This window comes from Etheostoma cragini, chromosome 15, assembly GCF_013103735.1.
Source record: "Etheostoma cragini isolate CJK2018 chromosome 15, CSU_Ecrag_1.0, whole genome shotgun sequence".
Classification (NCBI taxonomy): domain Eukaryota; kingdom Metazoa; phylum Chordata; class Actinopteri; order Perciformes; family Percidae; genus Etheostoma; species Etheostoma cragini.
The window spans coordinates 11089782-11115796 of record NC_048421.1 but is presented as its reverse complement, the minus strand read 5'-3'; the positions used below and the strand labels follow the sequence as shown (position 1 = coordinate 11115796).

General features: G+C 39.6%; 4 protein-coding genes across 10 annotated transcripts in view; 3 read left to right on the top strand and 1 right to left on the bottom strand.

The window, feature by feature from the left end:
• The first annotated feature begins 1728 nt into the window (after nucleotides 1-1728).
• epn3a (epsin 3a) lies at nucleotides 1729-12760 on the top strand. 3 transcript variants are annotated; one of them, XM_034895299.1, is made up of 11 exons: nucleotides 1729-2024; nucleotides 4344-5107; nucleotides 6930-7048; nucleotides 7618-7695; nucleotides 8113-8202; nucleotides 9693-9776; nucleotides 10014-10140; nucleotides 11282-11389; nucleotides 11501-11578; nucleotides 11670-11906; nucleotides 12065-12760. In XM_034895299.1, exons 2-11 carry the CDS (start codon nucleotides 4510-4512, stop codon nucleotides 12352-12354), a joined length of 1809 nt encoding a protein of 602 aa, XP_034751190.1. In that variant the 5' UTR covers nucleotides 1729-2024; nucleotides 4344-4509; the 3' UTR covers nucleotides 12355-12760. The 3 variants fall into 3 exon arrangements, with proteins under 3 accessions (XP_034751190.1, XP_034751189.1, XP_034751191.1); XM_034895298.1 differs by having other exon boundaries at nucleotides 1730-2024; nucleotides 11279-11389; XM_034895300.1 differs by lacking the exon at nucleotides 7618-7695 and having other exon boundaries at nucleotides 1730-2024; nucleotides 11279-11389.
• A 166-nt stretch (nucleotides 12761-12926) lies between these two features.
• arl16 (ADP-ribosylation factor-like 16) lies at nucleotides 12927-15242 on the bottom strand. 2 transcript variants are annotated; one of them, XM_034895307.1, is made up of 5 exons: nucleotides 14993-15242; nucleotides 14444-14499; nucleotides 14242-14361; nucleotides 14016-14131; nucleotides 12927-13859 (listed from the first exon to the last, which is right to left on the bottom strand). In XM_034895307.1, the coding sequence occupies exons 1-5, from the start codon at nucleotides 15066-15068 to the stop codon at nucleotides 13694-13696; spliced, it is 534 nt and encodes a 177-aa protein (XP_034751198.1). In that variant the 5' UTR covers nucleotides 15069-15242; the 3' UTR covers nucleotides 12927-13693. The 2 variants fall into 2 exon arrangements, with proteins under 2 accessions (XP_034751198.1, XP_034751199.1); XM_034895308.1 differs by lacking the exon at nucleotides 14444-14499 and having other exon boundaries at nucleotides 14946-15186.
• A 75-nt stretch (nucleotides 15243-15317) lies between these two features.
• Nucleotides 15318-18021, top strand: fn3krp (fructosamine 3 kinase related protein). 2 transcript variants are annotated; one of them, XM_034895305.1, is made up of 6 exons: nucleotides 15318-15563; nucleotides 15815-15966; nucleotides 16120-16211; nucleotides 16368-16450; nucleotides 16599-16721; nucleotides 16826-18021. In XM_034895305.1, exons 1-6 carry the CDS (start codon nucleotides 15423-15425, stop codon nucleotides 17162-17164), a joined length of 930 nt encoding a protein of 309 aa, XP_034751196.1. In that variant the 5' UTR covers nucleotides 15318-15422; the 3' UTR covers nucleotides 17165-18021. The 2 variants fall into 2 exon arrangements, with proteins under 2 accessions (XP_034751196.1, XP_034751195.1); XM_034895304.1 differs by having other exon boundaries at nucleotides 16368-16501.
• A 2086-nt stretch (nucleotides 18022-20107) lies between these two features.
• The window catches only part of tbcd (tubulin folding cofactor D), a 28116-nt gene continuing 22208 nt past the window's right edge, over nucleotides 20108-26015 (top strand). For 2 of the 3 annotated variants that reach the window (XM_034895294.1, XM_034895293.1), the window contains exons 1-11: nucleotides 20442-20619; nucleotides 20738-20788; nucleotides 20876-20973; nucleotides 21119-21220; nucleotides 21384-21530; nucleotides 22232-22287; nucleotides 23615-23747; nucleotides 24513-24558; nucleotides 25306-25438; nucleotides 25725-25861; nucleotides 25947-26007. In XM_034895294.1, coding sequence (XP_034751185.1) covers nucleotides 20442-20619; nucleotides 20738-20788; nucleotides 20876-20973; nucleotides 21119-21220; nucleotides 21384-21530; nucleotides 22232-22287; nucleotides 23615-23747; nucleotides 24513-24558; nucleotides 25306-25438; nucleotides 25725-25861; nucleotides 25947-26007 — 1142 coding nt within the window. Of the gene's footprint in view, nucleotides 20620-20737; nucleotides 20789-20875; nucleotides 20974-21118; nucleotides 21221-21383; nucleotides 21531-22231; nucleotides 22288-23614; nucleotides 23748-24512; nucleotides 24559-25305; nucleotides 25439-25724; nucleotides 25862-25946; nucleotides 26008-26015 lie in introns of all 3 variants that reach the window. The other variant, XM_034895291.1, reaches the window with a different exon arrangement.

The following is a 26015-nucleotide window of genomic DNA, read 5'->3' as shown; positions in this document are numbered from 1 at the left end:
CTGAGTTTTTTTTTGTGTGAATTACTTGATATAGGCCTAGCGTGCAGAAAAAAATGGAATGAATAAGATAAAACACAACTTTACAATAAATGAGCACAATGTCATATTTTGATGAGCCAAAAGGACCAGTTATAATTCATACTGTACTATTAATATTGTTGAATTGTGCTGTAGTTTTGAACATTTTTAATCAAATGATGTAGGACCATCTGATATGGAGTGAACCTGTTCTATGAGATCCCTGAACAGCCTTGTTAATAATGTACAGTTTAATATCACAAGAGCAGCCAGAGAACACAACCCACCAGAAAACAAACACAAAACCACTAGAGGGCAGCAAAGAGAGACAGATTCCATAAAGTTTTGGAAACTTAATCCTCCTGCAGAGAGAAAGTGATCAGTGATTACACACATCCATGTGGGTTTTTTGGCACACAAACACAATAAATCAGATTACCTCTCTTGTATGACATCACGGCCGTGCAGTAGTTTTTATTAGTCCTGTCTCCTCCCCCTTTCTTTTCTCAGGCCTTGCCTGAACGTCTCCCCCCCCCTGCACTGACCTCATCAGGCCTTTGTTGGGAAACAAAGAGTGTTCAGGCATCTGTTTTCAGTAGAAATACAGACAGGGTGCACAGAGAGGAGTCCTGGAGGAGGTATGGAATTGGGATTGATAGACCTGATCAATGAAAGTCACATGAAAATTAAACAGGGAGCTGCAACAAGAAAATCTACACTACATACTTTGAACCCTTTAACAGAGCCTGGAGTGTCCTGTTTAGGAGGCAGTTCCTCTGCTTGGTAAGCTTATGATCACTGTCTTTGCCCTTGTGTTGTCTCCGAGAGTCATGCTTTTGCTGTTTCAAGGTGGAGCTGGTATTTCCTGTATATCCTGCCCAGTCAACCAGCCACCCGGCCCACTCCTCTCGGCTGTTTCCCCCTTAGTTACGTATTCATTACATACTCGACGTCACCATATGAACCTTCTGTACTTTCATACAGACAGCTTAGTTGGCAGAAATGAATTTGCGTATTTGACCGAATCCAAGCCAAGTTGGCCTTTACAGAAAATATTTAGGCCTTGTATAATGCATAGGGATGTGACTTAACAACATCCCATTAGCTGTGATAAATAAGTAAAGAGCAGAGATGCAACCATGAAGCTGCTGAAAAGGAAATGTGGTGTGTTGTTGACTCCCTCCGGGATGTTCACTCACTCTGCTAGGAAGAGTTACTATCAAGCTCTATAAGTGTCTGTGGTACTTGCTAGACCCATCCTACTGCATTTGATTTTACTCCCATACTGTAGTGCAAAACTATATAAAGATATCCCATATCTTTCCGCCTGCGTAGTGTCTGTAATATTGAAATATTGCATTTACATTGCAGTGGTTTTTGAAAAGATCTGCTGAAATTTAATGTAGGATCACTGTTGTTCTTTTGTGATATGAGACAGGGTAACAGCAGATTTGTCCTAACAGTGTGTCTTGACTTACACCAAATATTCTGTAATTGTTTGGTTTTGTGCCTGTGTGGTAGGCTACACGTGTGTGGGATTCTTCTGTGTGCTCTGATCACCTGATCCAGGGAGCTCAGATGCTATTACTTTAAGTAGTGAAAGGGTTAAAAGTCTGACTCTGCATACACCGAGCAGGCCTCCCTCCCACTTCTCTTCCCCTCCATCCATTTTTAGTGTGTGTGCGCGCGTCAGTGTGTGTTTGTGTGTGTTAGGGGGGGGGGGGGAAGAGGCTGTGCCATCTGCAAGCCTGGATTGTGAAATGCACACACAACTAAGTTTGATAACAAAACAGCACCGCTGCGGTTTAGTTTTGGATTCATTTTGTGCACATACAGGCCTACGGCTTTCCCCTTCACTTGGAATATACACATACTTTTTACTCTGGTTCCTTTCTCTACCCGAAAGCTACAGGATAGCCTACGTCGATAGGCGGAGGCGTTTCTTCTTCCACCCAAAGCTTCTCCCAAGTCGGGACCCCACTGGCGCGGTAGGCTATGCCATGAAGGTAAGAGGGTAGCAGAGGGGATCGGGGGTCTTTCCGGTTTACTGTTTTCTTCTTATTCTATCGAGGTTTCAACTTTTAAACTGGGAGGCATAGCTGAGTCACGGTCTCATACTTCACCTACCCGACCATCCCATTTGACGCAACGCGCAGTAGGATAATGGCTCCGGTCGTCCTAGTTTGGGACAAAAAGGACATAAGTTAAATCAAGAGCTGTGTTTTCATTCAGCGGTTTCAGTTTTTTTTTTATGTTTACCACACATCTGTAGGTCATAATAAAACATACCTGGGCGAGCAAGCCTGATCTAAGAACAGTATGTTTCCTATTAAGTGGAGATAAAGAGTGTTAATGAAATAATGGGCTTTGTAGGGTTTTTTCTAACAAGAAAATGTGCTTAACAGTAAAACTGAAAAAACCTAAAGTCAGACAATAAAAACAGACAATTGTCTGTGACATAATGACAAGCTGGACTTAGGCTACTTCTCAAAGTGTTTACTATGTCAAGGTCACAAATTAAACTAAAGATGTGTGAGAAATCTTAATTTTCTTAAGATAGACGGGATGTGTAGAAGGTATAAAAAAAAAGATAGGTCACAAAATGAATGTATTTTTATTATGAGTGTGAGTAGCCTACAGCAGTAACGGAGGCATCCACATTAGAAATCTCGCCAGGGGGGAAGGTTTAACTGCCACTCTTGGATCTCTCCAGTTACAGCACTTCTCTTTCTGCCATTAGCTGTATTAAAACCTCCACTTTTCTGAGTTTCATTTACAGGAAGTCACAGGTAGGACACATTATAACTGACTCCACAAAGACTCTAGCCAAGTGATCCATGGATCAGGAGATAATGGGACTGAATGGCCTGCAATGGTCACCACTTGTGATTTAACTGTGGTCAGCTGAGCCACACACATTTAGTCTCTTACTACCGCTTCACAATCTATTTCCAGAGGCTATCTCATAGTATGACTGATAACAGCCAACAGAGAGCCGTCACCTTTAATTCATTGTATTTGTCCAGCCTGCTGAGTTTTTTAAGAGTTACAACTGTAATGCTTTTAGTTTAATTTTCTTTACTATAGTATTAACATGCCTTTATTTAACACCCATTATCAATCAGTTTTGTTATATACAAAATTTCACTTAAAGCCCCCTTTTTAATATATTTTGGAAGTGCTTAGTCATTGACACAACACTCTTAAGTAAAGGGGATTGACCATGTGTGTTTATGTATTTCAGTTCTTAGCCAAATAGATGAGACAGATCTGAGAGTGGAACCTTATCGGTGTAACTGACTCACTGCCTGTGTAAGGAAAAGCAGTCCAATGTCCAGGGCAAAGGTATAGATACTGTACCCTGCATTCAAATTGTGTTGATTGTTGATGTCAAATAAAGAAAAAAACGCAGCAAACTAAAAGTGAGACTGATGGACTACTGTGTAACTGTGTAGGAGTAACAGTTTTGTAAGTATTTGCATGATTTGAAGCCCAGCTGCTGCTGTGGTGATAATGTAATCAGGTCAGAGTTTTACACCAGCAGGTTGGGTTGAAGTCCCTGGGTCTGAAACTAATATTTGCTTTCAAGGGAATGAAAAAATATTTAGAAAATTTGATTCAAGTAAATAGCCATCAAGCTAGTTATGTTAGCTTATGGATCAGCAATGCACTTTATGTACTCACACAGATCTCTTAAAGTTGTTTCAGGAAAACTGAGCCTAGGTGTTGTGTTTCACATCACTGTAAAGGGCTGAGTAGTTTCTACTCCTTCCACGTACAATTACTGATTGAAAATGTGAGAAAGTTCAGCTGCAGTCACAAGTAGGACCGGGCAATACATCTATATCATATCAACGTCGATATATGAGACTAGATATCGTCTTAAATTTTGGATATTGTACTATTGTGATACAGATGTTGTCTTTTACTAGTTTTAAAGACTGCATTACAGTAAAGTGATGTAACTTTCTGAACTTACCAGACTGTTCTAGCTGTTCTATGTTTTGCCTTTATCCACTTAGTCATTAAATCCATGGTACTGATGATTATTTATCATAAATCTCATTGTGGTAATATTTTGTGAAAGCAACAATAGTCAGCCCTACAATATCGACATGATGTATTTGGTCAAAAATATCGTAATTTTAGATTTTCTCTAATAGCTCTATAGTCACCAGTGCTGTTGGTAACAGTACGTAAAAGGAGTAACAATACTAATAAAAAGATAAAGTATAATATAAAGATAAAAAATACATTATAAAAAGGTCTTTCCATTAATATTTGATACAAATATATATATGGTAATTTATATCCTATCTTTCCAGCAGGAACGCACTTGTGGACGTTGCTGAAGTTGCCAATAGGAGTTTGAGTTCATTGAATTTTTCCACTGCACTGATCTCTAACGAGCCACCTTGCCTGAGTCAACACAGTGGGCTGGCCTGCTGTTAGACTGTCTTTTGCCACCTGTAAAAAAACATTACTGCCATCATGCAGACCTCATCGCTTCGCCGGCAGATGAAAAACATGGTCAACAACTACACAGAGGCCGAGATCAAGGTCCGAGAAGCTACCTCCAACGATCCGTGGGGTCCTCCTAGCTCGCTCATGTCTGAAATCGCAGACTTGACCTTGAATGTAGTGGCTTTCCCAGAGGTTATGGGTATGATCTGGAAGCGACTCAACGACCACGGTAAAAACTGGCGCCATGTTTATAAGGCACTGATCCTGCTGGACTACCTGATCAAAACAGGTGCCGAACGCGTGGCCCAGGAGTGCCTGAAGAACATTTACACCATCCACACACTTAGAGACTTTCAGTTTATGGATCGAGATGGACATGACCAGGGTGTCAATGTCCGGGAGAAGGCCAAGCATATGGTGGCTATGCTGAAGGACGAGGAAAAGCTGAAGAGGGAAAGGAGCCAGGCACTGAAGACCAAGACGCGCATGGCGGGGGCCTCCAGTGGTTTAGGCTCTGGATCGCTGCCTCCTCCGTACCCAGGGCGTCGCACAAGTCAGCCTGTTGCGCCACGGGTCTACGAACAGGAGATGGGCAGATGCAGAGGCTCACCATCCTCCTTTCATTGTAAGTAGTTGGGATATCTGACATCCACACAATTATTTACATGACACCTGAAATGTCATCAATAAGAATGAACACATGACAGGTCCCAAATTCATCACATACATTCAAATGTGATCCTGTTGATGATTAAGGTAGACGACAGAACAGGATCTTTGTATTCCTCATTCCTCACTTAAGATTTCCCACTGATAAGGGGAAAAATGCAATTTATGGAGAAGTTATCAGTTATATATTTCTACTCTCTGTCCAGTTTGTGAGATTGGTCAGCAATCCGTTCTCAATGCGGTAGATGTTGTTTTAATACCAGAAGGGCATTCCAACAATTATTCATTATTCATTGTTCTTTTTGTCCTCTGGTGTTTCAGTTCTGCTCCCTACTGGTTGTTGGTTACCTGCATTCCTTTCATTCTCCTGTTTGCAGTCGTGTCAGCTAAACTGGATTTACAAAAGAGAGGAGGCCCTGTTTTTGAGTGTGTCAATCTAGTGACAAACCACAACTAAAAACCATGTTTTCATACTGTACAATCTGTTACACTACTGCACAGATGTTGCTTAGGTGGCTGGATAATACCTTTGTGAGTGTGTTGGGGATAGGACATCTGATGCCATTGACTAACTGACCAACTACAGTAAACTGCTCAAACTTGAAAGCATTGTGGAGCATCTAGTAGCTGTATATAGCATTTGTTAATGTGGTATGACTGGTGTGTGTAACATATACTTTGGCATTTGCATGGTCTGTGTGGTGTATGGCGTTTATTAAAAGGTGTTAGAAGTTAGTAGCACAGCTGTGGCTTCATGAAAGCACTTGTTACTTTGATGCCTAAGTGCCTTTTTCTCCATGTTAACTGAGACATGCCCACAGATGGTATCTTTTTTATTTGTACTAATCCTTCAAAATTCCTCCAGTACATTTTTCACTTGATATACGTTCCCTGCATACTTTTCTAGGTCAGAATGTGTCCCAGTGGAAACATGCGGCAACAACAGTTACCACCCGCTGGGTCTGTGGTTCAGTGATGCTTTAACCGCATCATGGTTTGCAATATGCAGGAAAAACATATACATCAGAAAACAAAATTCTAAGTTTAAATACATCCTCAGTTTACCAAACAGAGGCGGCTTTCAGGCTGGATAACCGTAGCAATTTCACACTTTGAGAATCATAGCAAGTAATTAAAATCACATGGTCTTTTCTCGCACTGCCCTGGGTGGATCTCTTGGCGATTTAGGGTGTGTTTGGAGTGGACAAAGTTTTGATGAATGGCATGTGTGGGGCTCGAGAGATTGGCAGCAGCTAATTGCAAGCATTCTATCTATTGAGGGGCAGCGCGGTGGAAATGAGTAGTTTCTGAGACCTGACTTTACCAACGAGTGGCCTGCTGCCGCCTTTTAGCCTTGTGACCCACAGCCAGACTGGTCTGCTGCCAGCCCCCCCTCCCCCCCAACATCCCTTCTCGAAAACCTGGACCTGAGTCCTGGAACCCACCCAGAGGATTCAGGGTAAGAAGGTGGGCCCCACTCCAACCCATCCATTCCTCTGCCCCTCCACCACCCTAACTCTCAACACAGGCGCACCATTGTTCTTGGTGCAGGCAGAGTTAGGCAGGCAATGCCAGCAAAGGCCCTTGACAACAGGCACTGGAAAATAATTAACACGCAAAAACTATGCCAGCTCATTTCTGACCTTAAAAATCATCAGCTTAAGTGTTTCAGTCTTCGTTTTCCATCTGTTTCCATCTGTTGACGTTTCTGTCTGCACCCCTCTGCTTCCCTTTCATCGCTCAACCCTCTAATCCCCTATACTCTTCTGTCCCTGTAGCCTCCTCTTCCTCTCCTCGACTTGCTCCAGAAATGGAGCAAGCTCGGCCCACGACCAGTGGAGAAGAGGAACTGCAGCTGCAGCTGGCCCTGGCAATGAGCCGAGAAGAAAGTGAAAAGGTACCTCTAACTAAGATAACACACACTGAGCACACACAAACCTCTCATCCCTACAGCACATGCCCCTGACAGAAAGTGGCTTCTTAGCTGCCCTGCTGCTGACATCTTATGTTGTAATGCTGAAGTAAAACTCTCTCTCACACTCACACACACACACACACACACACACACACACACACACACACACACACACACAAACACGCTTGGACACTACATGGTTGGGAAGCACTCCTACTGCCTGTGTCTACTAGGCCACTATTTCCCAGAAGTGATATCATCAACTCTGTCTCTGATGTGGTCAATAATGGCTCTCGATGAATCGGTGTGAGAACTGTGAAGAGTGAGGCAGCTGCGAGTGAAAGAGTGAGAAGCCAGACAGGATGTGTGCATTGATCCATAGCCCATCCTAGTCTGCATGGCAAGGGCAGTAATGGCCCTCTGTGACTTCTGCTTAGAATATATTATAGCGATACTCCTCCACACAGTACACAGTCTTTAAGACTCACTCAAGCAAAATAAAGCATTCCCTTTGATGAGACTTCCTCATAATCCTTCCTGCTTGATCCTAGCCATCTTCTACATTGGATATTGATGAACAGACCCAGCTCCAGATTGCTATGACTCTCAGCAAGGAGGAGACCCAGAAGGTACAAGTATGCTGGGAATAGGGATGATTCTTCCTCTGTACCCTTTGCCCTATTAGCACATCTGCTGTTGTTCTGTACCTGAAACCAACCTCATGCCCATGTCTGGGCACTTCTAAGAAACAGCTGCATGTACTACTCACTTTCCTGCCATTTGACCAATGGCCTCTCTCACCCTTGACCATGTAACTTTCTCCAGCAACTAATCAAACAAGGCTTCATTGTTCTGTTCCACTTACAATTAAATATTTCCTCTTAGTTAAGTAGTATGAAATACATATGTCAAAAGGTTTGAACCTTTTACTCTGCCTGGGACACTAGTAGAATTGCATGCAATGTACTGTGAGCCTGTCCAAGCATTATTCACACTTTGAACCAAATACTGATTACCATTCCCTCTGGGGTTAACCCCTCTTACAGCCTGTCCAACCTGCACCTGCTGCACTGGATATGGATGAGGACGCCCAGTTCCAGTTAGCCTTGCGCCTGAGCAAGGAGGAGCACCTGAAGGTAGGGTTCATTGGGGTCACTGGAGGGGGGGGGGGGGGGGGGGGGGGGGGGGGGGGGGGGGGGGGGGCAAAGAGATCAGTACTCGATACCCATTGTCCAAGTATAGGGACTGAAACATTTGCTTCCCTTGCTAAAACCGAGCATATTCAGACAGAGGGCGAATTCAGGTTTAATCAGAATCAAAAAATAATGTTTTTTTAACATTAAAGCAAGTAGAATCTAGTAGAAACCCAAAAGACAAAAAAATCAAGTATGAACCTGAAAATAAGTATCACATATCTCCTTTAAATGACGTAGTGTGCGCAACCTTTATCTTTTATATGTATGCTTTTTTTATTTTCATGCCTTTGCGTGGGCAACATCATCATATTTTTGGGTTGTCCATCCATCATGTTCTTTAGAACTCAATATCGCAGAAATGCCTCATGGGAAACTTTTACCAGTTGGCACACACATCCAGTTAGACCTAGGGATAAACTGATTAGAATTTAGTGGTCAAAAGTCAAGGTGACCTCGCAAAAACACGTTTGGCTATAAGTTACATAAGTCATATGCTAATTAGGACAGAATTTTATATTCTATTGTGTAATAGAATAAAATTATGAAGTGATAACATTTTATATCCAAAAGATCAAAGGTCAGCTTGATGGTGAGATCATAATGTTCTGCAGAAACACTTTGCTGGCCATTATTCAACGCCATAAGTCCGGAACAGAAGGGGAGTCTTACCCGAGACTGACCGTATTTGACAGTTGGTTGGATACTAATTTGGTGAATCTAATCATGGCTGCCCACGTTGAAACTGTGGTGATTGTAAAGATCTTCTGTGCTGCCAGGAGGAAGATGTGTGTAAAGCATCCATGTTTTAAAATGTGCAGCTTCTTTGCAGTAACATCCATATTTGAAACATTGTCTACTGTCATGGTTGCAGCTTTGTGTTCTATCCTGTACCTCTGGTCGTCCACATCAAGCTCATTGGTTTCCTCTGTACTACTCTGTAATTTTATAGTCTCTAATTGAAGACAGCATGTTTCTCACTGGAAATTATTCACTTAATTCATACATGTCAATATCGTGATAACTTCCATTATTAAATTCCTCACTAAAAAGTCTTCATTAGATATATATTATATGAGTCTATCACTCTGTTGTATTATCTCTGGTAACCCTTTTACCCCAACTCTCAATTCCTGTCTCACTCTTTGTCTTTTTCCTCCCTTTTTTCATCTCTCAATATGCCACAAAAGAGTTGCTCTGTTAGAGATCACAGAGATGCTCTGCTTTCGCCTCTTTCCGACCACAGAATTTTCTGGTTTGTGCCCATTGTACTCATTTACCTCCGGGTCATACGTTGCCTAGGAAAAATACGAGCTGGCTTTTGTGCTTGTGAGCAGTCGATGAGTCATAAATTTAGAATGAAGAAACAATATGGAAGTTTTGCCGGAAGCTCTCCTCCCCAAAGGCATCCATATGTCTGTATCTGTTGACAGGACCAAATCAGCCGCAAAGGAGACGAGTCAATGCTCCAGCTGGGTGTGGAGAACAGCATACGTGCGATGCAGCCTAAAGGCGGGGTATGAAATATCGGGGTATGGAATATCTCAATGGGGGTGATGAAATATAACCGGCATTGTAGTTTACAGTTGTTTTTTCTCATGCTTAAACCCTTACCCAGAGAACATATATTTAAAGACCAATGACCAAAATTTAAATTATAATGCCTTATGATGATGATGATGGCCAGGATTATTTGGTCTGATCAAGTTTTACAACTATTAAATGACAGATTTCTTTCTTGCTTTTGTGGTCAGACCGCCTTCATGGACCTGGTAGACGTTTTTGCCCCTTTAGATCAGCCTCCAAGTGGCAACCTATGGAAGACTGCCACACAACAGGCAGCTGCTTGTCCGGGTAGCACAGACCCCTGGGACTCCGTGGGTGAGCCCTGAGTTAGATGAACATGACCAAAGCAAGAGTGTGTAAAGGAGAGTTCTGGTTAATTCCAACACATAGCTCTGTTGTTTGTATATTTGGAGGGATGTCAGTAGAGAAAAAAAACAAAAGCAATCGGTGCCTACACCGTGGTATCCTCTTCCAAGCGTTAGCACCCAACAGGCTTAAACAGGGCACTTTTTAAACTTGTTTTTAGCCTCTAAACATGTTCAAAATGTCTTTAAAAGGGCCTACCCATGTGTGGTGATACCTTCCTAGTGAACACAGTAAATCTGACTGCAGTAGATGTGACAGAAATGCATGAAAGTTCTGCTAATTCAACTGTGTTTAGTTCCGGGGTTGAGACAACAGTTAGAGAGCTTAGGGATCATCTACAAACTACAACACAGAAAAGAGATAAAACTAAAACATGTAGGCTATCAATTTAATGTTTAAATAAGGTAGCTACCTCAAATATAACTTGTCTTCTGCTAGTTGTACTACAGCACTTAAAATATGCTTAGTTTTAAAATTTGTTTGTATCTCTTTTGTAGTTTGTAGTTGGTCCTGAAGCACTCCTTGCAGTATCAACATAGGAACTAAACACAGCTACATTAGCAGAACTTTCATGCATTTCTTGAACATCTGCTGCAGTCAGATTTACTGTGTTCACTTAGAAAGAATCACTTCACATGGGTAGGCACTTTCAATGACATTTTGAACATGTTAAGAAGCTAAAAACAAACAAGTTTAAAACTTGAGCCTGTTGGGTGCTAACGCTAGCAGGAGGATAACTCGTTGTAGGCAGCACCGATTGGTTTCCTTATTCACTCTAGTGACAGCACTCCAAATTTACAAACAACAGAGCTACGTGTTGGAATCGACCGGAATTCTCCTTTAAGCATTGTTGTAAATATTATGTAGTGAATTATAGTCATAAAATGTACATCGTTTGAGTTCAGAATCATTTTCAGAGTCATTTCAGGTGGCTGCTCTTCCCACAGGGGTATACCATAAAGTGTAGAGTTTGAAATAAACCTCCGCATTCTTCATGTTTACAATACAATTTGTTCTGTTCACTTGCTAGAACAGGAGCCTTTCTTTTTAATTCCCTTTATTTATTTATTTATTTATTTTACTAAAGAAGGCAGCACTAACACTTCAAGAGTAGATCTTCCTTGGATGGCACCGCCAACTTCCACCAGCCCCCCTCCACCATGGGAGCCCCCAGTCGACCCGAAGAGCAACCTCGCAGGTGATAAATGCCCTCATACAGCTTAGCAAAAGATACATAGGAGCCACAAAAACAATTAAAAATAACATAATTAAACTAATAAAATTAAATTGTATTTTGGTTTGTTTATAGCCTCCTCAGGAGGTGATCCGTTCTCAGCACTCAAGGGAGCCGTGAGGGAACATCCTCCCCGATCTGGAAGCCCTTCGGGTACACAATAAATTAATTTTACTATTCTCATTGTGGTTCTTTATATCCTACATAGTTGCAATGTCAGAACTCTTTCTTTTTCTGCTGTTAGACGGGGATTTGTTTGATGAGGCCATGGATGGAGGTCAGGTGAATGTGAATGGGCAAAGGGAGGACAGTCTTGAGCCATTTGATCTATCACGTCTTGGAGAAAGCCTGGCTGCCCCCAGCCCTCGTACATGCCGGACACCTGAGGCCTTCCTGGGCCCCACAGCAGCTTCTTTGGTAGACCTCGACAGGTTGATTCCAGTAAATCCTCCAGCCAAGACCACAAACCCCTTCCTATTAGGTATGTATTGTATTATTGGCTGAACTGTACATGCAACACTCATTTTGACCAAGAAAGTGTGTGCTTTGATAGCTGCAACTCTACATTAATCAGGTCTATGTTGATAAATCTAAGTTTACTAACTTGTTAACACAAACCGTTTTTTTTCTTCTGTTTAGGCCTCAGTGCTCCTTCACCCAACAATCCATTCCAAACTGAGCAACCCAAATTAACTCTGAATCAAATGGGCTCCAGCTTCACCGCTCTCCAGGGCCCTTCTCTTCCATACAGTGCTTCCTTGCCCCTGCCTGTGAGCCACCAGCCTGCCAGCCTCCCTTTGTCACTTACTCACCCCACCCAGCCTGGTCTGGGCCTGCCAGGGAACCTCCCTGAGCCCTTGATGCCCTTCACTTCAGCCAGCACTGAAGGATCACAGGCTGCAGAGAACAGTCAGAACCCTTTCTTGTAAGGATGAACTAAACTGGAAAAAGTATCTAAGAAAAAAGGGGTATGTCTTTAGGTTATGGTTTTGAAATATAACTCTAACAGACTGAACTTCAGCACAAAGGACATGTATGAAAACCCTATTCTTAGCTGTTTTATATTGTGTTATAATACAGTAACCCTTAGATTGATGCAAGCTGGTTCTGCTCCTCCATGCAACAATATGTCCTGCTCATCTTGTCATGAATGCCATCACAGAGTTTAAAAAAGATAACACCTTTGTATCAGAAACCATTAGCATCATATACACCTTCTTTAAGGCCATGACCTATTGCAGATTTAATTCAGGAAAGAAAATCAACAAGTCCCCTGCTCACTCACATGTTTATGTAACTGGCTTAGCTGGCTACTGCTGCTATCACATACAAATATAAAAAAAATGTGGAGCTTTTGTTAGACCTAAACTGATGAGCAACATCAGTGTCTACATGATTTTACTAGTAAAATCAATTGCTGGGGTTAATTGAATGAAATTTTAGTTTGGGAGGACTGGAAATGGGTTAACATTCGCTACAAGCAAGGAAACATTAGAAAATGTATGAATCATGAGTTTTATTCATTGCTTGTTAACCAATGACTTTTATCAAATATAAGGGTATGATTGGAACATTGCTTCATCCTCAGTTGGTTTTATTGTTTTGTATTTTCTCATTTCTTGTGATATCAATACATTTATATGAAATCCTCACAACCCAGGCACACACACCCAGTACCAGATGAAGTATCTGTTTTGCACTTTATGCCCCCTGCTGGTAGTAACTTATTACCTCTATGCTGCGTCACTTACAGTAACTACTCTGACAAATCAAGGTCTTCTAACATATTTGTCACACTTAACCTGTAGTTCAAACTGAAGTGCAAAAGTTTATTTTGTAGTCCTTACTTTGGGTAGCATGAGAATCAAACTTCAGTCAGTGATGAATCCCAGCAGTTCACTATTCATCTGTACAGAGATTAATCAGTAAAAGTGACTAGTATAACCAATTGTTAACCAAAGGTAAGACCCTGCAGTAGTGTTGATTTCACAAATGGTACAATAGTCAACCAAAAAATCATTCCATCCTGCCATGGCATCGCTAATATATCTCATTCAGCCATATGAACAGTTACCAACATTGTACCAAAGATACAGCAACGGTTTTTCAGTGGGTCCAACACTAAACACATCATTAAATTCTCTTAAAAAATGTGCGTAAACAGTCTGCTCACTGAGGATACTGCCATCTCATGCCAAAAGGCTTCAAGTCATCATTCAAAGTCCTGTGAGGGTAGCATCACTTTATAAGGAACAAACGTATGATGGTTCACTTGACTATGATGGACTCCAGCCAGCTCAGCACCTCCTGGAGTCCCTGTCCAGAGCGAGCACTGAGCTCCAGTGATGTGATTGGCTGTGTAGCAGATGCTATGATATCGTCCATTCTGAACAGCGACTTTATCTCTATGAGACTCATAGTGCAAGGCATGTCTCTGGAAAGAAAAACAAAATACACAATGTCATGAACAGCTATCACCAAGATACTAAATAATGATATTGGATAGCCTACATATTGTATTCAACCTTCTGACATTTTGCAGGTATGGCAAGTAGGTGTAGGGATTGACGTGTATGTGTACGTGAGTCACCTCTTGTTGAAAAGAATAAGAACAGAGGCACTGTGCAGAGGCTCAGCAGAGAGTACTGACAGCAGCTGGATACAGGAGGAGGATATCTGAGCAATGTTGGCTGAGTCCACCATGAACTATGATAAAATAGAAAGAGCAACACATTTACTCAAATAATTCCAACAATCAGTTTGTTTATCTCCATCAAATGTTGCAAATAAATGCATCATGTACACACAAAACTTACAATGACAGAAGAGCAGTCTTTGAAGTAACTAGGCCATATAGGGCCCATGCAGCCTCCCAATTCTCTTAATGTAACCTTCTTCTTCTTCTTTAGTGTCAGGTCGGTCAGGTTGGTTCCTACCTGTGGAAATTTTAAAAAAGATTACAGTGACGGCCCATCATTGAAACTGACCTCATTAGGACCACCTTTCAACATGACTTACTGTCGGCAGAGTAAGAGACGGTTCCCCCAGTTCACCTAATCCTTGCAAGCTAAGCTGTACCCATTTGTCAGGAAAATTATCCACATAATGACAGTTCATCAGCTTCAGAGGCAAAAGAAAGTTTAATATAATATTACACTCAGTTTTATACTTGGCCAGATTTATAAGTGGCAGTTTCTTATAATTTTTCAAAGGGTATGTAAATTAAAACAGTGTGAATAACTATTTCCTGTAGGACAATGCCACTTATTAAACACATTGCTATGCATGTCTACAAATATTGCTTTGCAACTGTATTTGTACTCAAACTGGTGCAGAAGTACATGACCGATATCAGTGGCCATATATATTAATAGCTAGCTAGGTGGTTATATATAGGTTATTGTATATAATAAGTTATTGCTTCTTAGCTTTTACAGCAGCTTATCGGGCTAAATTAGCTTGCTAACTAACTACTAGCTAGCTACACAACAATTTTAACAGTACTGAATAACGTAGTTTTTTTTTTTTAGTTCTAGTTCAAAAGATTCAACTTTGCTAAAAGGATATTTTGTAGACGTTTCAACAACAACGTTTTTCCGACGCCAGTTGCTCCAAGAAGCAGACAAATGTCATTGTTGCTCATTTCAGTTTTCCAGCAGAAGGATAGCAAAGCGAGTGGTAGCCATAGACAGTTGCAGAAGGTGGTAGCATGTAGCTTTATGCGGAACCATGGAGACGCTCACATGACTAAGCTATGTCGCTGTGATAGGACGAAGAAGTAATCCGTCATTTCAGTCTTTATTCTGATTGGTTACAATTACACCTGTATAAACATAACGGAAGAAAAACAAGATGATCGTTCCTGAGCATGACTTTTCGTTGGTTCACACGACGGAAGTAGTCGAAACGCCCCCTACACTTCTGGCACTGCGTTGTTAGTATTAGCACTACTATAATTCCATACGTCTTTGCTCTAATTCCACTGTGGGAAATAACCATGGAAGATAAGTTAAAGAAAGAGTTGGGAACAGCCATGCTGAAGTCCACCGGTCACTCAGGTGGTGGGTGTATCAGCGAAGGTCAGAGTTATGATACCGACACTGGGAGAGTGTTTGTGAAGATAAATCACAAAAGCGAGGTATTTTATTATTATTTTTTTGGTTTTTAATTAATTATAGTGACATGTTTTTAATTGGTGTTTGGCAGACCATATGTACCCGCTAGCTACAACCTCTGAAAGCCTGATAGTACTGAATTGCCACTGAACTTTGTGCACACGTTACGAAATGAAAAACAATATAATTACTTATTCCCTTACATGCAATTTAGTTTAGGGCTGTGCTTATGCACTAGTCACCAACCAACAATAATCTTTCTTGTTTTTTTCAGGCCAAATTGATGTTTGATGGTGAGATGGCCAGTTTGGAAGCCATTTTAAAAACAGAAACTGTTAAAGTCCCCAAGCCTGTCAAGGTGGTTGAGCTTGACACAGGAGGATGTGTGCTTGTAATGGAACATCTGGACATGAGAGGTCTTACCAAGTAAGAGCTTTCTTATAGAATTTGTTTAGAACTGTTTCCGTAGAAATGAGGGCAGCGTGAACATAGTGTAGTGTTTAGTTTATAGTAAGTAAAATATAGTATGTAGTTTGTTCTTTTTTAATAAAATTCATTATTTCCCAATCCAATGTGTAGGTACTCAAAGCAACTAGGAGAGCAGCTGGCAGATCTGCATATTCACAACAAGAGACAGTTGGATACATTTAATAAAGAGAACCAGACAGTGGGTAATAACCTTAACCTCACTTTAGTACCTTTTTGTGCTACTTGTACATACACAAAAACATTGCTCATTCTATGCTATTACTACACTGAATAACTCTCACATTTTAAATTAGGGGTTATTGCTGATTCATTTAGATTTTCTACATAACTGTACACAGGAAAAGGAGCTGGACAATCAGAGTTGGCTGTTGTTGAAAAATTTGGCTTCAGTGTACCTACATGCTGTGGGTATCTACCACAGGTTCGTATCTGCATACTAGACAAGACTGGAGTGCGTTTAAGTCTATCAGAGGTAGTACATTTGTATGTAGTACATGTATGTAGTCTCTAAGTCTTTGAAATGTCACAGTTGTGTTTACTGCATTAATGTTTTTCCCTTACTTTCACAGGAAAATGAGTGGCAGGATGACTGGGTGACTTTTTACTCCCAGCAGAGGCTGCAGCACCAGCTTAACATGGTGGAGAAAGCTTATGGAGACAGGGAAGCTATAGAATTGTGGGCTAAGCTACAGGTGCACCCCACCCTCTTTTCCCCATCAGAAATAAAACATATTTTACTTATGATTGTATCAATGATATGGCAGTGCAACATACATATTGTTTCTGTTATTTACAGCTGAAGATCCCTCAGTTTTTCAAAGATGTAGAGATTGTCCCTGCTCTCCTCCATGGAGACCTATGGGGAGGCAACGCAGCAGAGTGTACGATGGGCCCAGTCATCTTTGACCCAGCCTCCTTCTATGGTCATTCAGAGTATGAGCTGGGTATTGCAGGGATGTTTGGGGGCTTCAACAGCTCTTTTTACTCTGCTTACCATGACAAGATTCCTAAAGCAACAGGCTTTGCAAAGAGAAACCAGCTTTACCAACTCTTCCACTATCTGAATCACTGGAACCACTTTGGTGGTGGCTACAGGGGCTCTTCAATAAGTATTATGAAGAACCTAATGAAATAATTGCACTCACATTTACTTGTAGAAATCTTAACAGTCTTATGTTTATGTATATATTGACAGATGATAACTAACCAAAATAATGTGGAGAGACTAAACATATACGATAACATTGTAATGTCTGTTTTATTGTGTAGACAATACAGAATCAACATAACAAAGTATGTATACCCCGTGTCTACCTACACCAACCTGCTTCCAAAATTTGAAATACAAAATCCACATCTTTCAATTACTATTTTAAATGCTATGTTTGAACAAAGATATATATATACTTTATAGTTGTATTTTTAAATTCTCTATTTTCGACACTGACTTCTGTGTAGGTTGCCATCAAACATAAACCTTAACATGCAATACTGTTTAAAAAAGAAAGGCTTACCACACACCAAACCCTCCGCTCTGCACCAACCTTAAACTTGTGTTTTTATTTTTTTTAAACATTTTCTGCACGTGGAAGAGCAAGCAACGTGATATGGATATTCTCAATCAGGCTCGCTTGTCAGTTAGCAAGTTGAGTATGCTTTGGTATGAATCAAAACCTTACACATTTTCATTATCTGCATTTAATCACCATCCAACTCAATTGCACTGCTGGATTTTTGGATTTTCCTAGTCAATGCATTACTTTATACTATATCTACACCATAATAGCCTGACTGTTGATGTCACACAGACTAAAATAATACACACATACAAAATGTTTCGGCATTCATGGATTCTATATATTTACTTTCCTTTGCTTGGCCAACAATGAATCCTGAAATGAACCAAAGTGTTTGTCCTGATCTGCTGTAGGTGTTATGTATCTGGTATGAAAACAGTAGTAAATCAGACTGTAAGACCTTCATCATCATAAAGAACTCTACACCCCTCTTTCTCACTGTTTGACCCCCTGACCCAGAGTTATCAAAACAACTTCCCCCAGGTTGTTGTATACCTTGCCTCAAATGCAACTTACTGTAGTAACATAAACATAATCATATTGCTACTTTGCTTATATGTGTGTAATTATGTTATGTGTATGTTTTATATTCTACTATTTGCAGTTTATTAGAACATATTCCGGACTGTTATTACTCTCAGCTTTTGATGCACCAATGTTTTTGTTATGCATTAATGTTTTAATCACAATCTTTTAGGATCTTGACTTGAAATGACATAATACAATGGTACATGCTGTGCCATTGAACCAGTAATTTACAGCTCTGCAATGCATCATAACAAACACTTGGCAACTGTTAGTGGTTGACAAACTATTGAAATAATTGATTTAATTAAAAGTATAGGTAACACAATATAAAAATACTACAAGTAAGTTATGCATTCAAAATGTCACTTAAGTAAAAGTATAAAAATATGATCAGCCAAATGTACTCAAAGTATCAAAAGTATCATTATTTGTTTGTCAAAATGGGTCCTTTCAGCATTATATTATTATATTATTAGACCATTATCATTGATGGATTGACATGAACAGTACTATTAACCCTCCTGTTGTCCTTGGGTCAAATTGGACCCCTTTAAAACATATCTATATCTGAAATGAGGGTTTCTTTTTAACCAAATTACCACACAAAAAGGGATTGGATTCCATACAACGCTTTGCAATTACAATTGGTCACTTTCATTCCTGAGTAAACTCATCTGTACGTTCCTCTGATCTTAACTAGTAGTCAAAATTATTCATAATTTCTGCTTTTTTTAACTCAAATATGAGGTATAATTCTATAGGAAATGAAGGTTATTGACCGTGAATTCCAAAAATTACTGTAAAACTAGTTGTGTTAGTGAAGACAAAAAAAAAGTCTGAAAAAGGGACAAAAAGGTCATTTTTTTGTCAGTTTTTGACTCGAATTCCGTTGTTCCGGGAACATGGGTTAAATGTTATAACTGGTCTCGGTTGAGCTACTTTTAAATGTTTTTTCATACTTTGGTAGTTTAATCTATTTACATGCCAGCATCATATTTTAAAATTTGGATCAGAAAACTAGCTGTCAAATAACTAAAATATTTATAGAAGGGGGGTAGAAGTAAGTAGCATAAAACCCAAAACATGGGGTGACACTGTCAGAGCTTTCCCCCTCTGGACCTCCCTACCCATAAAACTACATCAGTGCACACAGCTCACATTCAAATCACTGATCAAAACATACCTTTTTAGATTAGCCTACAACCTAAAAGGATATTGCATTTCATCTACTGGTAGTTGCTGGTTTCATTGTTTCACTTGATTTTGTTAATGCTTGTTTTGTCGTAAAGTATCTTTGAGTACTATGAAAAAGGCTATATAAATAAAATGTATTATTATTGTAAAACAATAGTTAAATAAATTAGGCTACCTCAAACTTGTAAGTAGGTTAGGTCTAAACTTAGGCTACTTTTCTTTACTTTTTATCCACTTCAATGCTTAATAAATATACAGTAGATTATTTACATCAATCTAGCAACTATATAAAAACTTTTACAATTTGAATAGACTCAACATATTTCCAGAATGCAATCTAAAAGTTTCAAATGCCTAAAAGTTTCAATCTAAAAGACTTTGAGAAATTAACTTTGTGGATTTGATATTTCCCCAGTAGAATTAATAAATTGACAATCCGCTGTGCTGTCTGGTTTTTGTGGTCAATCATGCTGGAAACTAATTATTACATTTAATAGTATGCTGTAGATAGCCTACTATTACATTAAATAATTAGTTAATTGTTAATTAAATTAATAAAAATGTAATAGTATGCTGTTGATACTTTTTAAATTTAATAATTAATTTCCAGCATAATTGAGTTTGTTTTGATTATTCAAGTTGTAGTTATTTTTTCAACATATCCAATACTGATATTTCAAGAATAAAAAACAAAAGCGCTTTCTCTTTTGTCTCCAGCGAAACGTAGGAACCTTCTCGCTTACCGTACCGGGGCGGGGCGCGAGCACACAGTCTACAGCCACACATCCATGCACCAGGGCATCAAAACATTACATAGAGACTAGTGCCTCGGCTTTATGAGTGACATTGTTTTCACTTTACTTGCAGTCATTTTTCACATCATTACCCTCTAAACCAAGTCCAAATCGTAAATGTAATTGGTTGAATTTGGTCGTTCCGTAGCTAAACTAATTCTCAAACCAGATCCGTCCCTTTTCTTTTGCATTATTGAATGCTAATATTAGCTAACGTTAGCTAACTGAGTCATACAGTCTGTATTCATAACTGTTAACAAAACACGGTAACAGTAGCCTTTGCAACAAAGACACCGTTAGTGAGTAGAAGCCTGGCACAATGGCATTATCGGAGACAGAGAATGAATGTCCCGGTGGTGAAGGAGGAGAGTCCATTGTTCAAACGTGCGTGTTGGGGGGCTTCGGTGAGAGCTGCGAGACCAGAGCTCTCCTCTCCAGCCTGCCGGAGGTTCACGGGAGCACGATGACAAGCGAGTCCGCCACACAGAGGTTCTTAGGTGAGACAGTCATCCACATAGAAAATTATTCCTTAAATAAACAGTTTGTAACTAGTGCTTTAGGTGGGTGGTTTTTAGCTTATTCGCATTTAACCACACTGCCCATTTCCTCCCACAGTGATAATGAACAGATATCAAGAGCAGCCTCATCTACTGGACCCACACTTAGGTACATTATGATAACTATAACTCTAAATTCAATCTGTATTAGTACCGTCTGGAGGCTCATTATAAACTAATTTTAATTATGTTTTAGAATGGATGCTGAACATAATACTGGAGTTTGTGAGGAGTGAGAAGTCTCCCCCTTCATTGGTTCATTTGAGCTTTAAGTTTCTCTACATCATCTGTAAGGTCAGTCAAAAACAAAGTACCCCGGTTTGCGTTAGGTGTCTTGGCTGCTACGTCAGTGAATTCCCACCAGACTGCACTACGTATTATACAACCTGATCCATAGTCTCCACGATGTTTGTATTTCTTTTATTTTTTCCCTGGGCAGGTCAGAGGTTATAAAATCTTCATGCAGCTTCTTCCCCATGAGGTTGCAGATGTCCAGCCAGTTCTCGACCTGCTGTCCAGGCAGGATCCCAAAGACTCAGAGGTAAGACTGGCATTAAAGTGACAAAATTATAATCCAGGCTTTCACAATTACACCTTTGTGCATTTGCCTCATACATGTTTGAGTTGATAACATTTTTGTTGTTAGCTTTATCAAACAATTAACAATATATATATATATATTTTTTACCATCTACTCATTCCAGACTTGGGAAACTCGCTACATGTTGTTGTTGTGGCTGTCCATGACCTGCCTTATACCCTTTGACCTTTATCGTCTGGATGGTCATCTGGAGTCAGATAGTGGCAAGGCCAGAGAGCCCACCATGGACCGTATTTTAGCCATTGCAAAGGCAAGTTAAGTATATTCTTCTTCTTCTTATTGTTATTATTCTTCTTCTTATTCTTTATTTTATAAAGGACAACACACATTAATTAACATCTCATTAAATGTGCCAGTGTTAGTCTGTAGTCCTTTAGCCAGATGATTTTAGACCAGAGCAACAGGAGACAGCAAGACATTAGTACAGGTTAAACTATACAGACAGCTAGAGCAACACATAAGCTTTCTCAGTGAGCCATGCAGGGCTGCACGAAGCAGCAAGACATTAGCACAGGTAATCATATTGATTACTGTTTTATGTAAAAGAGATTGGTCTGTATGTCTAGGTATCGCTCCCCGTGATGGCTTGGTTCTGTTATCAGGATTTGTGGATCCTCAAAAATATGTGAAAACACTGTATAAATGTTTGACAGCAGTAAAGAGTAACTTATAACAGAGCACCCTCTGCTGTTTTTGAGTCAGTTTTTTGTCCATAATTACATCAACAAAAGGAACATATCATCAATACGTCTCCCTATCAAAACTGAGGCAACCAAAGAGAATCCATTAAGAATATAATCCAGAATCTTAATATCTAAACTGAATTTTATTCAGCCCCGGTAATATTTGTGTATTTATTTGTAGTTATTCCAACGTTTAAGAATGGTATGATATTCCACAGTAGTGCCATTTTACAGTTTGAGTAACGGATTTAGTTTTTCCTTTTTTCAGTCTTATCTCCTCGTCTGTGATAGTCCGAGGGATGCGGCATCTGTACTGGTATCAAAGTAAGTGCACAAACACCACGCAAGTAATTGCATAGTATTTTCATTTTATTTGTTGAATCCAAATATGTCACTTTCACAATTTGAAACAATGGAACAATAATACAGTTTTACAAAACTAAGTTTCCATTCTTCAATACTTTTAACTGGACTTGCTGACTTAATTGTATTGAAATGCCATATATAATAAAACTTAAATATCCCCTCACGGTATGAAGAGTACTGTAATGAACAGAAATTCAGTTATTCTTTTGATGAAGTCAGCACCATGGAGAACTCAGTGTCAAGTTGTTTCTTAGCTACCATGACGTAAGTTGTTCATTTCTCTTTGAAATGAGGAAATGTTGAGTTTCTTTTTAAAACATTAAAACAGGGCTTAACCTTAAGTAAAGTTCCCCCTATGAATATTGTATTATGCAGCTGAAATAAAAGTCATAGCTGTGTTTGGACTTATTTACTACACAAAACAAATTCAGGAAGGATATGATCAACAATGAATGACACCAGACCAAAAACAATGTAAATAAATAAGAGCAAATAGCACCAAAGGTACTCTAATGTAAACAATACCATTTGTAAATAAAAAAAACATAACATTAATATATAATAATATATAATATATAATAATAGTAATAATATAAAAGCTTGAAGAGATTTTTTAAACTTTAGTAGCCATTAGATATTTTTGAAGCTCCAGATCATTTTCCAGTGAAGGTGATAGGATACATATAGATACATACTGTATATAATTTGAAATGATGAGAAATCACATCAAGCGATTTGACGCTACGTATTTAATAAAGTATTTGTTTACTTCCTCAATCGTGTTACCTTCAGGGAAAATTGCGATGGTGGTGCCTGTGGAAAACCTTACCAATCATACAGTACAATAAAATATAAAAAAATGGTCAAGTCATCGCTGTTGACAGCATGGAACTGTTCCAATGGTACCCTGGGAACAGTGGTAGAAGAAGTATTCATAGATCCTTTTGAGACCACACTGAAATTACTCCACTACAAGTAAACAGTACGCATTCAATACCCTAGTAGGATGTAAGTTGTATCAGTTAAACTGCATACATCAAGCCCAGATGTCTACTCTGTGTCTATTACGTAAAGCCTGGGTAAAGCATGGCCTTTCACAATGAAGGACTGAAATGAATCTATAAAATTGTGGCAACTAGCAGTAAACACAAAATACAATCAAGATAGCTAGAACTGTAATTACTTGTCTGGCCAATAGAGGGCAAGGTTATTCTTTAATTGACTTATTGGTGTCTGCATTTGTTTAACCGCATGAAACCTTGTCTTGTTGTACATGACTGTACAGGTTCATGACACGCCCTGATGTGAAACAGAAGCGTCTCGGAGACTTTTTGGACTGGAGCCTGACCACCATATCCCAGACCAATGACCAGTCAGTGAGAGACATTATGGTGCTGGATGGTGCCCTGCAGTCTCTGGTAAACACACATACTCACCGATAACACAAACCTGCTGCATGCACACCTGTCTGTGTAGGTTTAAAACCAGTGTAATCTGTGTGCACTGCTGTATTAAAACCTACAAAGGGAAGTTTACAAGAGCTGACATGACTGGTATGTCACACACAAAACCTAATGTGGTTTTGGCAGGTGTGTAATGCACCTGCTGCGTGTGTGGGATCTGCTGTTTCAAGTGACTTTAAGCTAAACGGTTCGTCATGAAATGTCATCAGCATTGAGGGTACTTAGTTCAAGAGAAATCCACTTTTCCACCTTGATGCCTCTCACAATACACATGTTCTCACTGTAAATCGCTATTAATGATTGAGAGTATTTTAAAGTCCCTTTCTGTCAGCTAAGGTATTGTAATGCAGCCCTCAAGCAAGAACATTACACATGTATTATTGGCACATAAACTTGCATAACATGTTTAGAAACAGTCTCTTTGTACTTAATGTCTGTGACGTGAACCTGGTTCCAGCCTATGTGTGAGCCTTAGGGCAGTCAAAACTGGCTCTGTGTGCTCAGTCAGCAAGACCCATACTTGCTTTTTTGTGTTTAGATTGAGTATAAAGTGATGCAAAAAAAATCAAGGTTTAAAGACAAAAATAATTTTTTTAATTAATGAGCTAGCATGAATTTGTTTTTTTTATGTTTGTTAATGCAATAGAAAATGTGTGATTCTTTCTCAAATGTTACTGCAGTATCTCCGATTGATGTGGTCATCTTATTTGTATCCCCTAGGCAAAGCTTTTCAAACATGGAAAAAGAGATGACCTCCTACAGTATGGTAGGTTCCCTTTCCCCTGTTATCCGCAGCAAAGTAATGAATTAACACTATGCTCTCTAATCTGTGGAGGTCAAAGGGAAGACACATCATTTCCTGAACAGGAGTTAAGGAAACACGTTTGTAACATTTGCAGTCTGTTCCGTTGCATTTGCCTGTGGTAACATCATTATTTGTTTTCACAAATCCATATCTAAATGTCCTACGCCGCAGGTATTTGAATGCAGACACACAGGGATTTCCCTTTAAATGAATAAAAACAGAGTCTTCCCATACGTGAATATAATCTATGATTTTATTTGACATGCTATCCAATGCACAGACTGTCCAGTCACCCTGGAGCTTACGTGATTTTCAACATAGTGAGAAATATTTCCGACAAAAATATTAATGTATTTTTCTTAGCTTCTAGCCAGACAAATTTATATATATTTATATATTCAATTCAATTCAATTTTATTTATTGTATCAATTCATAACAAGAGTTATCTCGAGACACTTTACAGATAGAGGAGGTCTAGACCACACTCCAGAATTTACAAGGACCCAACAGTTCTAGTAGTTTCCCCCAGAGCAAGCAACAGTGCGACAGTGGCGAGGAAAAACTTCCTTTTAGGCAGAACCCTCAGACAGATATCTATATCTATATATATATATATATATATATATATATATATATATATATGTGTGTAAATTAATTTGTTATAACAGTATTACAACAGATAATATGGATGTCCTATTTGTTTCCAGCGCCTACAATCCTGCAATGTCTGGAGCAGAAGAATCTTTCAGAGAGCAGCCAGGCCATGCTGAGGAAGCTTGGTGTCAAACTAATCCAGAGACTTGGCCTCACCTTTCTGAAGCCACGTTTGGCCACTTGGAGGTCAGACATAACAACCAAAGTCATCTGTATAACACATCGATACACAAATTCTGTGTGTGTGTGTCTGTCTGTCTGAAGAAAACTGTGTTAGATCTAAAACGTGCGCATATAATATCAGTAATTCCCACCGTTGAGTTGGGAATTGCTTAACATGCGGTCACTTTCATGCCCATGTTTCACAGTGTGATGTCATATTTGTGTACAACACATGTCATGTCCTTAGTGGCTGGATCAGTTAGCAGCAAAGACCTGAATGTCTTAAAAAATGTGTATGCATACTTTTCAGGTACCAGAGAGGCAGCCGCTCCCTGGCAGCAAACCTTTCCATGTCCCAATCTACCACAGTTGCCGTGACTCCTGAAGTGGAGACGCACAAATTGGAGGAGGACTATGACATTCCTGAGGAACTGGAGACTGTTATCGGTCAGTTTTTGCCTCGACTCTTTTCAAAACATTTGTCACTGATATACCTCTGCTCAGGAAAATTAATTTAATTTAATTTTTACAGAGCATCTGCTGGTGGGACTGAAAGATAAGGAAACAATTGTGCGCTGGTCCGCAGCAAAGGGGTAACAAT